General features: G+C 34.4%; 2 protein-coding genes across 5 annotated transcripts in view; both read right to left on the reverse strand.

Moving 5' to 3' along the window:
• The window catches only part of Nca (neurocalcin homolog), a 238,737-nt gene that overhangs the window by 7,366 nt on the left and 215,268 nt on the right, over positions 1-16,103 (reverse strand). The gene's annotated exons all lie outside the window — the stretch shown is intronic.
• The window catches only part of LOC110828465 (neuronal calcium sensor 2), a 231,238-nt gene continuing 215,272 nt past the window's right edge, over positions 138-16,103 (reverse strand). For all 3 annotated transcript variants that reach the window (XM_087347271.1, XM_022061216.2, XM_087347272.1), the window contains one exon: positions 138-15,265. In XM_087347271.1, the coding sequence (XP_087203397.1) occupies positions 15,089-15,265 (177 nt within the window). In that variant the 3' untranslated portion in view covers positions 138-15,088. The remainder of the gene's footprint in view (positions 15,266-16,103) is intronic.

A 16,103-nucleotide genomic window follows, 5' to 3' on the forward strand; every position in this document is an offset into this window, starting at 1 on the left:
AATACCCAACAAAATCTGGGAAATCTTGTCTTGGCAACAAGCTAACCCAAGTCTGTATTACCCATCTTACACTATCACGTTCACATATGAAGGCATATAGTGGGAAAATGATGAGAGTAATATTTAAAACCAAAACATTTGCAAGTAAATGCTTCATTTTCAATCAGTTTTGATGCCATGTTTACAAGATTATCAGCAAAATTCCAAGGCTTTTGCCATTCGACACTGAACCAGAAATAACACACCACAGCTGCTATATATAATAGTCATGTCCAACTCTTTAGTTTATTACGCAATATTCAAAACCATATAGTTCCATACTACACTATAATTAGTTGACAGATACGTATAAAAGGATTCAAATTTCGTAAAGTTTGGAAGAGAAGTCCACAGAACACAGAACACAGTATAATTAATTCAAGTCCAGAAAAGTCCATTGAAGAAGCAAAAGAATTTCTTTGATTCCTGGATAATATAATGAAACACGTGTTAAATGAACTGACTGCTGTCCTCCATATTTACACATTTACATGTATCAGCAATTTGATTTACACACTGCCTTCCAAGTAACTGCCATTGTCTAAATTGACAGTTATCGTCTATGTGATAAACCGTACGCATGATTAAGCTGGCTGGCAGCCCATAATATGGGGATTTAAATCCTTTATTCATATATAAGTTAAGCACAAAATAAATATAAAATATTAAACATATTTTTAAGAGTGAAGGATTTATACTTCAGTAAGACAAATACCACTTCCGTTATACTCTAAAGGTATGATTATAGCACTTACATGTGAAAATAGTATAATATATACATCAAAGCCAGGAGAGTCAACACCTGCATTATATATGAACTCACGTTACTTTATATACTAACAATATATAAACAGTGTGTTCAATGATGAGATCTAAGATTCTCACAGCAACAAGAATGAGGATGGCTGTATTCTGGGATGTTGTGCCACCTAGTATGATAGAAAGTGAACAACATTTCAGAGCAATCACAAGTAAATATCAACCAAACTACATCCATCCAATGGCTTTGGCCTCCTCCCATGTGGGAAGTTTCCTAGTCTTTGAAGTGTGCATCAGCGAGCAGTAAGTGACCAGCCCACTGCCTCTGCACAATTTCTACTTATTTGTCTGCCATGTAGTAGAGAATCAGGAGACACATTGGTGAGAAATGGCCACTGAATTTTGCTAACGAAACTTCTTGCACATGCTTGTAAGGTTCTTTTACATGCCATAAATCTATGACATGGGACCGCCAGCTTTACTTCCCATCTGAAGGAAGTCATACTATTGATTTTTATCACCATTACAAAATCCATCGACCTCAGCCAGGTTTGAACCGATGAACCTTGGGTTCTGTGGCGAGCATGATAACCACTAATCCACCGAGGGCGGATAACCAAACTACACGCACTTGTATATCCTCATCAGTTTTTATTTTGGCAGAGAGTTAAGGCAAGTATATTCACAAACTCGTTGACAGTAAAAGTGGCATTATGAGAGAACCATAACTGACAATGTCTGAAATAGAGAGCAATCAAGACTAAAAGGACAATTCAAGTTGTAATAAATAAGACACAAAAGTGACTATTTTTTAAAGGACCACATACGAGAATATGCATGTACCCCCCTCCAAATAAAAAACATCAAACATCTATTAATATTTTAAATGTAATAATAATACTGTTAATATCTGATTTATTTTTCGGTATATAGGTCCAAATTGCGTTTACTATGTCTACTATGTAGCATTGGGTGTCTATTCAGATACGGAACTACTATTTACAAAAAGGCCCACACTAAAGTGAGATGCAGAAGATCTTTATAGCTTACCAAATCTAAAAATGGCTGAACTGATTTCAATCTCAACAAGAGAAGAAATGCTACTGATATTTAGGATATGAAGACGATTCAGCCAAAAATGTATTTTAAAATTATACCAAATGCAAGCGCAGAGGAAGCTGTGCATAATTACATTGTTGGTCATTTGTCTTAAACATTAGGCAAAGAATTAAACAAGAATCAATGATGATCCTTCTTTTGGGTTTCGGGGCCATATGGACTGGTTGGTAAAAGTGTACTGTGTCCATCTTCAGGACTTCTGCCCTGAAGATGGAGAGAGTACACTCCTCCGAAATGCTGGCATCAACCAACCAATCCACATGGTGACCAAACTCAAAAGAACATCATCAACATCATCACCACCACAAAAACCTGTAATGTTACAAAGTAATATTACTTAAACATCTTCAAAATATAAAACATCAGCAGAACCCAGAAACAGGTTGATGTTTTCAAGGTTAATGTAGGTCAGTCAAATATAGGTGAAGATATGATTTATTTTGTACATATTTTCATACTGAAGATGGCTGTCTTCTGGGTTGTTGCACCACCCTGATGATGGTGGCAGCAAAGACCTCTAAAATGTCGGTAAACTTCTACCAGACTGCATGGCGCAACAACCCAGAAGTCAGCCATCTTCAGACTCACAGCTGTGAAAACCTCAAACCCTACATTCATACTGTTTATACAGTCTACCTGTTAAGTTACGTGTGCGTGTATGAACAAAGTTTGCATCAGGGAAGTTACAAGTTTTCATATTTACATATATGAAGAGGGGAAGTACCACTTTTCACAAACAAACTTAAATGACTACATGGCATCACAATCATAATTTTTACAATGTGCATTACTCTGGGTACGTAACGTTGTTCACGAGTTCTGACATACACAAAAGACAGCGGCTTTAGCGTAATACTTGTATTTCAGTTTCACATTCTGAATTGTTCTCTCCCACCCTCTAACTATCAAAGATGAGATACATACATGTTTTAGCGGGAAACGTAAACAACAAATTCAAAACACTAGAATCCATTTAGAATCTGAAATAAATGTAATATTTATGGAACTATATGATTCTGTTACAGTAAATTAAAGGAAATTTCTTGCATTGTAAAATAATAATTAACTCACAATTTAAACACATTTCATACAGCGTATTATACAATAGGACACAGCAAAATTCCAATATGGAAACTAAACATAGTAATAAAAGTTATTAAGGAAATCTCATGTTTCATATGCTTTGATTTAAATAATATATGTGTATATATTACAATATGTGCAGAAAAAGTACAAAAATATAAAAGTGCATAAACAACCTTCTTCCATTTCAATTGAAGACAAACTTACTTTTTCTCAATGGTAAAACCTCTTAATATCCACACACCTAAAATAAATTCAGATTAAAACAAATGCACAAAATACTGTACTGAGCTGAAAAAATATATACAACAGTTACTTTCACATTTATCATTACAACTTACATTGTTTTCACACCAACAGTTAAAATTACATTAACATATTATACTGAGTAGAATTCACTGCCACAAAATTTTAAAGTCTTGAAGTTCAATCATAAAACAGACTGACTAAGTTAAAATTAAATAAAGCAAAAATATGTTAAATATAATATCAAAGAAATAAACATATTACGTTTCACATCCTCTGGTGTACTGACCACCCTTCATGGTTCACTTCCTACAAAAGCCCTTACAGGTACCAAAAAAAATTTAAACACAAGTAAAATTTTCGTTTACTTCAAAATCAAGACCTGACTAAAGCAGTTTTTAGTAACAGCACGCAATTTGTAATTGCTGTTGCTACAATCCTTTAACTCTCCATATAAACTATTTTAAAAGCTATACAACTAGTGACAAATTCAATAAATTCTCAACATCAGGGCTGTATACTGTAAATACAAAAAACCTATTTTTGTATAAATTTCACATAGCCTTAACTTGTACAGAATTCTAGTTTTGATTTAGTATTTTTGTTAAAATGCAATATTAAAAAAGAAACGAGTCTCCCAATTAAATCTGTATGGTGATGCTACGCATGAAGTTTAACGACACAAATTAAGAATATTATTCACTGATTTCCTACAAGAAAAGAAGTTCTGGGAAAAAAGATAATATTTTGGCAGTGACAAGAAGTCAGCATTTTTCTGCTACATATTCAGTAACAAAAATAAATTAAATGAATAGTGCCGAAGAAAATAATAGCAAGAAACAAAATAGAACCATAAGCTTAGTAAAATGGAAAACTATTTCAAAATTTCTAACCTCATCATCATAGGTTTATATGTCTACATGGTCGCTGGGCTGAAGGAAGATATAACGCTGCACTGTCAGTTGTTTCTAAGCTTGATGACAAGCAAAATGTATATATGGGACTTTGTTTACCTGTGAAACTTTCCTCAATTTTATGGGCATTCTTTACCAGGATATAGCCAACACACCTGTAGCAAATACTGCCTGGGTATTGGTGGTGTATATAGCATATTGCAAATAAATTTCCAATGATTACAGTCTGGGCATCAACAACAAATTTCTGAAGCAGACAGGAATCTTTCTAAATATAATTGACAAACGCCACAGGCATTTTTATCATCTCATTAAAACTTCATCAATGTCTATTACGTGAATAAGTTATGTTTTAGACACATTAGTGATATTAATTAAAGTTTACTAATGAATCTTACTCTATGCCATACACTGTCTTTAATAAAGTTTCCATATAGCCTGCAAAGAAAACTTTTTACAAATTCTAACAACATATTTTGCTTCACCTATTAAATTTTTGTGCTGTTCAATGGTAATGGAGCAGACAAACAAATATGGGCTGCTTACTGTGATAATGAATTGTGTGTCTTATTACAGAATCAATAAGCAGTCTGAAAACTGTTGGATTCTGATATGAATATCTCATGTTTTGAAGGTGGAAGATCAGTAGATTTCATAGAAATTTTGAGTTAACAATGCTGTTCATTAATTGATACTACATACTCATAATTTCAAAAAGAAAACACAAGACAGATACTAAAGTAGCTTACTGAGCATTAAAAATATTCATTCATATGTGCTTATATAAAATATCCAAAGAGACAAAGCAAGGTCAAAGTAAAGCCATAAATATACACATTCTTGTTGGGTTATATAAATCAAAGAAACATAACTAAGGCATCAAAATCATCTTTCAGGTTAAAATAATTACAAATTATTATTCTGACACAAGTTAATTTCTTCTACAAATGCCAAAATATTTTGTCCTAAAACCAGGACTTAAATTATAATTGAAAAATACTTTAATAAAAGCAATAAATTATAGTATTTACAGATGGGATCAACTAGCTCATTATCAAGATAAGCACAGACTTGCAGCTGATGAATATGCATTTAGCCAGAACTGCACATAGCAAAAACAATTAACTTTGCAGTACAAAAAGGATTAGTAGGCGATCTATAAAACTGAAATTATGATGATGATAATTATTACTATTAAATTCAACTCAATCCTTTATTGTTATTCTGATTCAATAGCGAAGTTGCCAATTATGGAGCAGCAATAATAATAATAATAATGACTATGATAACAGATCTTGACGGAAATTGTATCATAGCAATTAATTAATTTCATATGTATTTTCCAGAAGATACTATGTACTGAGCCACAGAGACAGAGTTTAACCCTGTCTGATGGACAGATACACTGTAACAGGGCATGGATGATGATGGTGATAAAGGAAAGAGGCAGAATCTGATGGCAGGTGATACTTTTCTGACTGCACCCAAATATATATGAACTGTGGATATGTACAACATGATCCATATTCTGAACGCATACCAAAACAAGTTTAATTCATGATGAAATTCTTGAGTTTTTGAAAACAAAATGACACTGGTATGAAATATGTATCATTTCATATTTTTGCCATATTACATTAAAGACTTTTAACTCAGAATTCCAAAATCAATTCCTGTCTTTGTTAAAATAATCTACAAGTAAGAAAATTTGACTCTGAGAAAGCTGCTTATGATAAAGTTTAAGGTGAACTAGAAAAACAAAATAAAGTCCAACTTTGATCCATAATGTGATTTTGAGATGAGTTTAATTATTCAAACAATTACTTTTTACTTGCATTTCTGTAGCAAGATAAGTAGTCAATATATGGTAAAATTCAGATACTCATCACAGAAAGTATGAAGATGAGTGCCTTATGAAATGTTGCACCATATAATCTGGTAGAAGCTTACTAACATTTCAAAGATGCTTGCTTCTTCTATCATCAGGGCAACAGAACACAGTTACCTTCGGTCCATATATCTATACAACCGGTTCTGGTAAATACAGTAAAACCCCTCAAGTTGGACACCCCTTTATTGGACACTTTTAATTGGAACCGTCATATATCCTATAATTTTACATGTCCACAATACCCTATATCTTGGACACCCCTTTATCCTGGAACTTGAAGACCCCTTTTATTGTAAGTTGGACAGGTTCATGCACTTAACTTCGATGCTTTTCAGGGAAAGTTTTTCAGTTACATATTTTGTTATTTTGAATTTCTGACTGATGAATGCCTCCTCTCTGGAGGATTATCTTATGGACATTGAACCCATCACTGGAATGCATTGCAAGTGTTTAACTATTCTTTTGCTGAACCCTGAATTGGACTACAGTTTTGCAGAAGACAGTTTTAACTCCGTCAGTACTGTGCTTGCATTGGAGTTCAGACTGTGTTAACAGAAACTGAATTTTTCTTTTTGAGATGGGGAAGCGAAAATTGGTGGAATTAACTTTAGAAAATGTTATTGAGGCTGGGGTGTAATGTGCAATGCATGGGAGTGGGCTTCAAAAGATTATTATTAATACTATTGTCATTAATTCTTAATTCAAATAAGCCTACAGCAGTTAGTGTATGTAAGTAAATAGATTATACTGTCATTAGACCACAATCTGATTTTTCTCTTTACCTCTATTTTGGACACCTCTGTAAGTTGGACGCATTTTCGTGGAACCCCAAGTGTCCAACTTAGAGAGGTTTGACTGTACAATAATTCAAGTGCAACAAATAATGAACAATGCAATGATGAAGTTATTCATAACTGCTCCAGAATAAGGTACATTATGTCACCCAACATCACAGTATGCACAAATGGAAAGTTTAAACTTTTATGTGATAAGAATTCAATAGCAACATAGCACAACAGTGATACAGCCATATGTTAAACTTGTCGACCATATTTGCAGAATATTACCTTCTCATGAAACTGTTGCTTCCACATAGGTGTACTTATATATATCAGAATGTTACATGCAGCATAAACAGTATTGTTATATATTCCCAATGAATGGAGATGTTGCAAACATATCTGAGCATATTACTTTAAGTTATGTCAAAGCTGACTCTAGTGCACATTGAAAATAATAGAAACAAAGAACTACACTATTCATATATTTCAAATATGAATGCCCCAGCAAACAGCATTTAAAACTATTATTTATAATTCATATTTTTACTACTTTTCTTTTCTCTTGAATATCACCAAGACAGTATAGTCATTTACATTAAAGAATCATTTCAATGGTATAATTCATAAACCAGAAAAGAAACGTGGTACATGGTGCTGTATTTGTAAGAAAGGGATACTGTTAAAACTTTTCAATTGATTTCTACAACAGTTACTTGGCCTCAAGAATGATACATACAGGTACCAATTTAAAGTTATTCTATTTTTGATTGGCATTAACTTTTAACTTCTATAACACGCATTAGCATACTGATAACCATTGACCCAGAAGTTAAAGTCTGGCCAGCATCTCCATAGAACAAGGGTATAAATACCCTATCCCTGTATGAAGGTTAATTCTCACAGAATTCTTATTTTGGTCAATAGATAGTTTTGCCTGCAGTCTCATGCAGATATCTGACGATACTGTTTCAGCATAACTTTTCAAGTAATTTTATGACTATACTGTAATTTACTGAATTCCATTAACTTTCAAAGCACAATATAATAACACTAACAAATAAATGCATACAAGAAATTGTTGGTAAAAATACAACAATTTAGAGAACTTAAAAAAATAATTAACAAAACTAAACTCGTTAATAAATAGAATTAAGTAAAAGAATAAAATTATTAGCAAAAATATTAGTTAACTCCTTTGTCAATGTAATATTATCAGTAAAGGTGTACAACTTACATTCATGTTAATGAGACACATGGTAAAAAGGATTGTTATTGAAAAAAGTAAATTCAAAGACAATACTTAGATAGCAGATTGAGGGAATTATTAACTTTTGTCAGTTTCGCTGTTACATGCAAATACTTGATAACATTTGTATACATATTTATGACAGGTCACTCAATGAAATTTAAAAGTTGAAATAATATGATAAACATTTATGTTCACACTATGTGTAATTCTGCATGACAGCCATCGGCTACCAATATGGCACCCCAGTTCCACACATTCTTCATGGCATGGCTAAAATCCCAATAAACCCCTCATCAAGGACAAGAAACATGTCAAGATCTGATGTATGTGTTTTCTTTTAAGTTAAGTACATGTAAGCTTTTGAAAAATATTATTCCATAATCATGCAATACTATGTAAAGTCAGTGCAAGCTAGGTGAGATTTCAGGTTCTCATGGAGGCAAGTATGAAGCTAACCATCTTCTGAGATGCTGTAACATACAAATTTACTGACATTTCAGATGTGCATGCTGCCTCCATCATCAGGGCTTGCTCATAAACCTGATGATAGAGGCAGTATGCACCTCTACACCACCAGTATGTTTCTATGGGATTACGTGGTGCAACATCCTGGAGGACAGTTATCTTTGAGTGTAAACTATATTTTGTCCTCTTATCCCTCAGATATTGCTTATGTTACATTAAAAGTGTTGCAAAAATTGTGGTTACCACTAAAAAACTTTTATAAAAGTCATTAATGATACTCAGAAAGACAGCTGATAAACCTGATATAATGGATCCCTGTTAGTGAAATAGCCCAAATTGATTCCTCCTTTTTTGTGTAAAACATGGCTTAGAACTAAGTGAGATTTCAGGTTCTCACAGTGGCAAGTCTGAAGATGGCTCTCTTCTGACGAAAGTTTACTGACATTCAAAGGTGCTTGCTACCTTCATCATCAGTGTGATGACCGGCTGCCTTGACGACAGAGGCAGCAAGCACCTCTGAAAAATCGGTAAACTTCTACAAGAATGCAAAGTGCAACAACCAAGAAAACAGCCATCTTCATGGTTTGGAAATAGTTTTGTATCAGCAGTTAGTAACACTGAAACGAGTACTTAGCAGTAGCATCAATACAGCAGTGGTGGAGCATATGATACTTCTAATCAGTCACCCTCATGCTCTGCAGGGACTTATAGGATGAAAATGCAACATAAAGCGCTATATACCTCACATACTCAGAAAATTCATACCCAACACAAATTGAAAGAAAGGCTCATTATGAATGTCTACTGCTGTAACTATAATATAACAATGAGCTTCTATGAAGAAAACTCATAAAATAAAGATTAACTGTGTTTAAAAATTCACATTCAAAACTAAGAGGAATGCATCTACAGAAAATAATATACATGGATGTTCTTGTTACATCCAAATTCAAATCCTCCTATTTCTCCTTCTACTCCTGTTTAGTAATTTATATTATTTTTGTTTGATTGAAGGAAATATTAACATGTCAAGGATTAAGCTTTAACCATGTGCTTATTATCAGTCAGCTGAGCTGCAATGACAAGATTTTACAAATTTCCATAGCAGGAAAGTTCAACAGTCATTCAAAACAAAAGTGCGAGATGACATAAACTGATTATTTAAGCCACAACTGTTCAAGAATGGATACCTAAGAATATGAGAATTGTGCTCAATTGTTATTTCTCAACATTTAATGGCAACTTAACCCAGACAAATAACACTCCATTGCAAAACCTAGTCTACAACACGGACATGATGACGATTAATAAAAACTTACATATTTAAACAAAGGAATCTCCAGTACAAGTATTATATAATTTTTTAACCTTGGATCAAGCTTTTTGGATGCACCACTGTAATATATAACCAGCAAACAGAACAGCTAATGCAGTGGGCCCTCAATATCCATTAACTTCCAAGTCCCTCATTTCTCACGTCATTCACTTTGAAACACTATTATTTCCACATCCATCAATGGCTCTCATACTGCCACCTGTCTCAGGCAGTATGTCACTTCCCATAGATCAGCCGTCTTATTCTACCAGAAACATTGCTAGTGAAAGGTTCTCAGATCAGGTCCTTGTGTCTTATTTGTTTTATTTTCGGAACAAACTCAGTGCCTATGTTTTGGACACAAAATGAGAAAGCCAGTAGACCAACACCAATCCCTATTTTGGACACAAAATTGAAAATTAATGTTTTTCCGAAGCTGACGAACAAGTAGTCAATATCAGACACGAATATGGAATACTGCCTACAACAGAAAGAACAAATGTGGCTGATAAACATATAAAGTAAATCAAGTAAAGGCTGTCCCACTACACACCACGTAGGTACATTGGAGGAGAAGGGGCATAGCACCTGCTAATTCTTGACCTTGGCACTAGATGGGGGTGAGTGGTTAGCATTACGCCCTGGCCGCGCTTTACCCCCGGGAAAGGACCCCAGTACCCATTGCATAGGAGGCTGGGTGGGGCCCAGAACCGGTCTGGACGCAGAGGCTAGAGAAAAAATCCTCTGCCCCCGCCGTAGATCAAACGATAAATGTCTCATAATTAGCAGCGAGTGGCAGAATTAAATGTCTGAGAATCATAAAAAATATTGTGCTGAAAATGGAGAAGCTATTATTGATTTGCAATTATGATCAGCAAGCTGTGAGAAATAATATAAATTCCACATCAGTGAAGCAGGATTTTCAACAATCTCAAGGCTAGTTTTGACTGGTGTTAATTTACCTAAAAAATTAATTCAGTGCTCACATTTATGACTTCCCAGGAACAAACTGTCAATATAACGCACGAATATATTGCTCCATATCTGCCACTTCCTTATCCATCACATTTTCAAGAAACCAACTGATTACATACTGAGGGCTCACTGTGCTGATAATTTTGAATTTAAATACTTCCTGTTTGTTGCATGACTTTCAGACCCTTCTAGACAGTATTAATTTTGAAAAGTGAAGACATTTAGAACCTTTGATGGATCCAACCAGTTTTATATTACCATATGTTTCTCTAGAATTAATAATATTTTTAACTACACTGTAAAAAGTATCATAAGTAGATTGTGCATCAGAATTTAAATTATTTTATCGGAATGTTTTAATATAATTAACTGATTTAATAACTACAAAGGAACCAGAGACCTAATGGTATGTCAAAGCATAAACATGAAACATGTAATTTAGAACATCAGGGGCTGACTGTCAGACAATTCCTCTCTTAACAGCAAACCTAATAGACAAAGCATGCTATGGCATCAGATTTTTAATTTGTATGTTATAAAATGGAAAAGTTTAAGAGTTTAACAGTTTGCTCCAAACAGGGCAATACGCTTGTTACTTTCCATGATAACTGTAGTTGTTTGTCCATCCTGCAAGCTTTACTCCAAGAAAAGAAACGCTAAAGTTTATATGTAAAATAACTCAATGTATCAAAATTATGCATTTCCTACTTCTAACTTGACAGCTATGTGGTAACTGCAATAAAGCTGAACTAACTTCAGTGATAAATTTTAAGTTTTAAGAATGTAATTCAGTACTACACTTTCAATATCATATAGATTATCTTTCGACAGTTACTAATTTTCAAATAAAATTAAATAATTGCTAACTATGCTGAATTAATTCTGTCCATCTTGGGGAAAAAAATATATTTTGTTTTCATAAACTGCGCTATTCACAAAGTATCCAAATACAGTAAAACCTCTCAAGTTGAACACCCCTTTATCCTGGACACTTTTAATTGGAACCAGCAAATATCCTATAATTTTTGATGTCCACAATACCCTATACCTTGGACACTCCTTTTGTTGTAAGTTGGACAGGTTCATGCACTTAACTTCGATGCTTTTCAGGGAAACTTTTTCAGTTACATATTTTGTTATTTTGAATTTCTGACTGATGAATGCCTCCTCTCTGGAGGATTATCTTATGGACATTGAACCCATCACTGGAATGCATTGCAAGTGTTTAACTATTCTTTTGCTGAACCCTTAACTGGACTACAGTTTTGCAGAAGACGGTTTTAACTCCGTCAGTACTGTGCTTGCATTTGAGTTCAGACTGTGTTAACAGAAATGGAATTTTTCTTTTTGCGATGGGGAAGCGAAAATTGGTGGAATTAACTTTAGAAAATGTTATTGAGGCTGGGGTGTAATGTACAATGCATGGGAGTGGGCTTCAAAAGATTAATATTAATACTATTGTCATTAATTCTTAATTCAAGTAAGCCTACAGTAGTTAGTGTATGTAAATAAATAGATTATATTGTCATTAGATGACAATATGATTTTTCTCTATCCCTCTATCTTGGACACCTCTTTAAGTTGGACGCATTTTCGTGGAACCCAAGTGTCCAACTTAGAGAGGGTTTACTGTATATCCAAACACATTTTCAAAACAATATAAAATGTATTGACATTATTTAATAAACTAATAGTGAAATATTATCACTAAATGATGCAAAAACTTCTTGAAAAACAAAATACAGTCTACTGGCACATTTTCCCCTGATGCTGTCATGTTTGTATAAAAACATAATACACATAAATCGATGCAAACATGTTTTGATTGTGCAAGCAGTAAGTGAAATTTGTTACCCTTCCTGAATAATCCATTCATAAGTCACTTAATCTTCAAAATATGTACTGTATTAATATCATATGTTACTGATCACAATACCCAAAGAGGGTTTACCCTGTGAAGAAAGGAGTCAAAAGACAGAAAGAATATCTGACGAAACTACCAAGTTAAGGTTGCACATATTTCAATTTGACAAAGATCTGAAGATTATGACTACGAGATATGTTGTACTTATGCAAAATGTGGAAACTCTGGTCATTACTAAACTCCAATAATGTTGTGCATGCAAAGCTGAGAGAGTGAGAAACATAATGTGAGACTTAAGTGATACATCATTATGTTAAAGAAGCAATAGAAAAGTTCAAAAATGTCCTACGCAAGTCTATTTCCCGGTAGAAGTTCTTGAGTGTCAACTACTTCACGGAGGTCTATAACACAAACTGCTCATCACTGAGCATTCTACACAAATGTGATATGTCACTTGAAGAAGATATAGAATAAGGTTAGCAAAATACATCTACTTACATTAGTAAATCTTCTATATTATCAAGACCGTAAAAGAGTTCTATAAGCCACTCTTCTGAAGAACTATTTTCTTTCACATTTGTTGAGGTGCAAATACTGCTGCGTAAATTAATTTGTCTGACGCCAGTTCTGATTAAAATAAATATTTAGATTAAAACATTTAAAAACAATGTTCAATTTGTGTCAATAAGAATAAAAATATACTTCAACTGGGTTTCGCTTTTTCACGTTCAACATTTTTTCTTGCAGAGGTACTGTTTGCGACTGCAATCTTGAGACTTGTGGGGTGAGGAAGTGGGGCGAAGGAGGAAAGATAGTGTCAGCCTTTAACGCTTCAGACTTCCCGCATTCCTTGCAAGTCCCAAGATTACAGTCGCAAACTATAATTACAGCATTCTTTTGATTGCTTAGGCAAACTACGTAGGTCTTATTGACCCACAGGCCAGAATGGGACTCATCAACAATCATCATATCTTAAAGAGGCCAACACATTTCATAGGAAAACTAGAATAAAAGGCAAGTGTACACTACCTGTAACAAATTCTGCTATTGTAAAGCCACATGTGCATTTAATCATATTGTTCTGAGGCAGTGGTCCCCAACGCGGTGCCCGCCCGCGTTGTTACGGAAAGGGGTTATACTGAATAATGAAGGCCGTTCAACCATGAACATTATAAAATCAAAGCACAGATCTCGACTTACTAATGCCCATCTTGACGATTGTTTGTGAGCAGCAACATCATCCTACACTCCCAAATTTGAAAAACTGGCCGATGAAATGCAGTGCCAACAACACACTAACTTCCCACTTGAGTAGTAATAATTGTACTTATAAAACTACGTATTTTTGATTGCATGGTTTCTTGTATCATTAAACGTCTTGTTGTTTTGTGTATTATTTGGTGTCCATATCTTATTTGTCCAGAGAAAAGAAAATTTGGCTTTGTTAATTGGTTGGTGCCCGCCACGATCTCATAAACTCTCAAATGTGCCCATAGGCACAAAAAGGTTGGGGACCACTGCTCTGAGGTATTGCGAACTATTAGGTATGATGCACATCAATACGTCCACCAATTTATCCTGAAATATCCAAGCTGGTGTTACAGGTTCACTTAACACCTTTTTTCAGTCTTCCTCCAATCTATTACCCTAAAAACACATGGAAGCTATTTTCTTATGAGCAAACTATTCTGTAATTGATGGCGTGCAAAAGGTGAAGGATATTATCTGCATGTGAAGTTTCGTTTTATGGCAGAATTATCATTTAAGTAAATGAGATACTCAAGATGGTACGAAATTAGTTAATACGTATTCAGTACTACATTAGGAACCTTATTTCCTCAATCAATCCTGTTTCTGTTTGCTGCGAGATGAAATTAAAGGAAAACTGTCTAAATAGCATAAGAAAACTGTTTAAAAGTTGTGTGCATGGATTCCATACATATTTTAAACAAGCCTAACGTGTAATATTATCAACATAAAATAATCCAGATATCGACAAATCACATCCATAAGCCAACTGATTAATGCAGCAGTTACGCCTGTAAATTGACCATTTTAAACATGCATATAGTCAAAACTAAATATCACAAACTGGAATGTTTACTTCAGCATTGTTCTTGAAACGAGATAAAACATTCTGTTGTATTGATGATTTGATTACATTATGGAATGTGGGTTATGAAGCCTTCATCACGATGTTTCAATGTGCCACCCGTTTCTCTTTTCTGTCAGAACGCAATGTTCTGGTCACTGCCCACCGGATGCAGCATCTGGAATGCTCTATCAACAACGGAATTTCATAATTTTAATACTTAAGATCATAAAACGAGAAGACATTTATATGATGAGAATGTCTTGTAGTATTTTGGAGTTTTGATTTTCACTTATTATGGTGCAAGCATTCTGGAGAGTTCATCATCTTGCAGGCAACCCTTGAGGAACTCTTCCTGAGTCAACTGACCATCGTTGTTCTCGTCCATTTTGGCAAAAATGTTTTTGGCTCGCTCTTCAGCCGAGTCTGCCGGCCGGTTTGCTGAGCAGGCACCCAGCATATCATAGATTGCCTTTGAAGTAAGAACACATCAAATTAGGCCCACTTCTGTATGAAACTTACATAGAAGGAAAAATTACAGAAATAAGAAATTAGTTACACACATTCAATTTGAATAAAAAAAACCAAACAGGAACTTTTCACAGTTATGTATCACTTTATACAACTATCTAAATCTCTCGTATATTAGCTACTGGTCACAATAAGTGAATACTACAGCAAGTAACAGCATTTGAATGAAGCAACAGTGTCTTTTTCTGCCACTAATCATTACAGTAGTAACTGTAAACTGTATATACTTGTTATTTTGGGACTTCTCTGATAACAAGTATCAATTTATGTAACTGATAACGATTACTATGGCCCCTCGGTTACCGATAATAATTGTTTCATCGAAAATCATAGTTAATTTAAACGATCGTCACTCGAATATAGGAAATATGTCAATGGCTTAATTCGTTCCAAGACAAGCAACCCACACGAAACACTGAAAGGGAAGCGAGCTGAACTCCAAACGCTCATAAAAGGGTTGCCAGATTGGCTGTGACCTGCTGAATCTACCTAGGAGAGCCACGATTGGCCGAAATTGGGTGCCATGTTACATCACATACATATCGATAATAGAAAGAATAGGTCGATCGTTAATCGAAATATTGCATCGTAAATCGCGGGACCGTTGTATATACAGCATTCAGATACTGTTACTCTCTCAGCGCCACCTACCTTCATTTGTGATGGTGTGGTGCGATAGCAGAACCCAAATGTTCAATACCTCTAATACCAAAACTTACCACTGAACAAAATCCATAAGTACCCCCATCTTCCTCCTAACCTCTAAGAAGATTTATCAA

Source organism: Zootermopsis nevadensis, unplaced genomic scaffold (assembly GCF_977971745.1).
Source record: "Zootermopsis nevadensis isolate Lab colony 2312 unplaced genomic scaffold, Znev_1.0 Znev_ptg000011l, whole genome shotgun sequence".
Classification (NCBI taxonomy): domain Eukaryota; kingdom Metazoa; phylum Arthropoda; class Insecta; order Blattodea; family Termopsidae; genus Zootermopsis; species Zootermopsis nevadensis.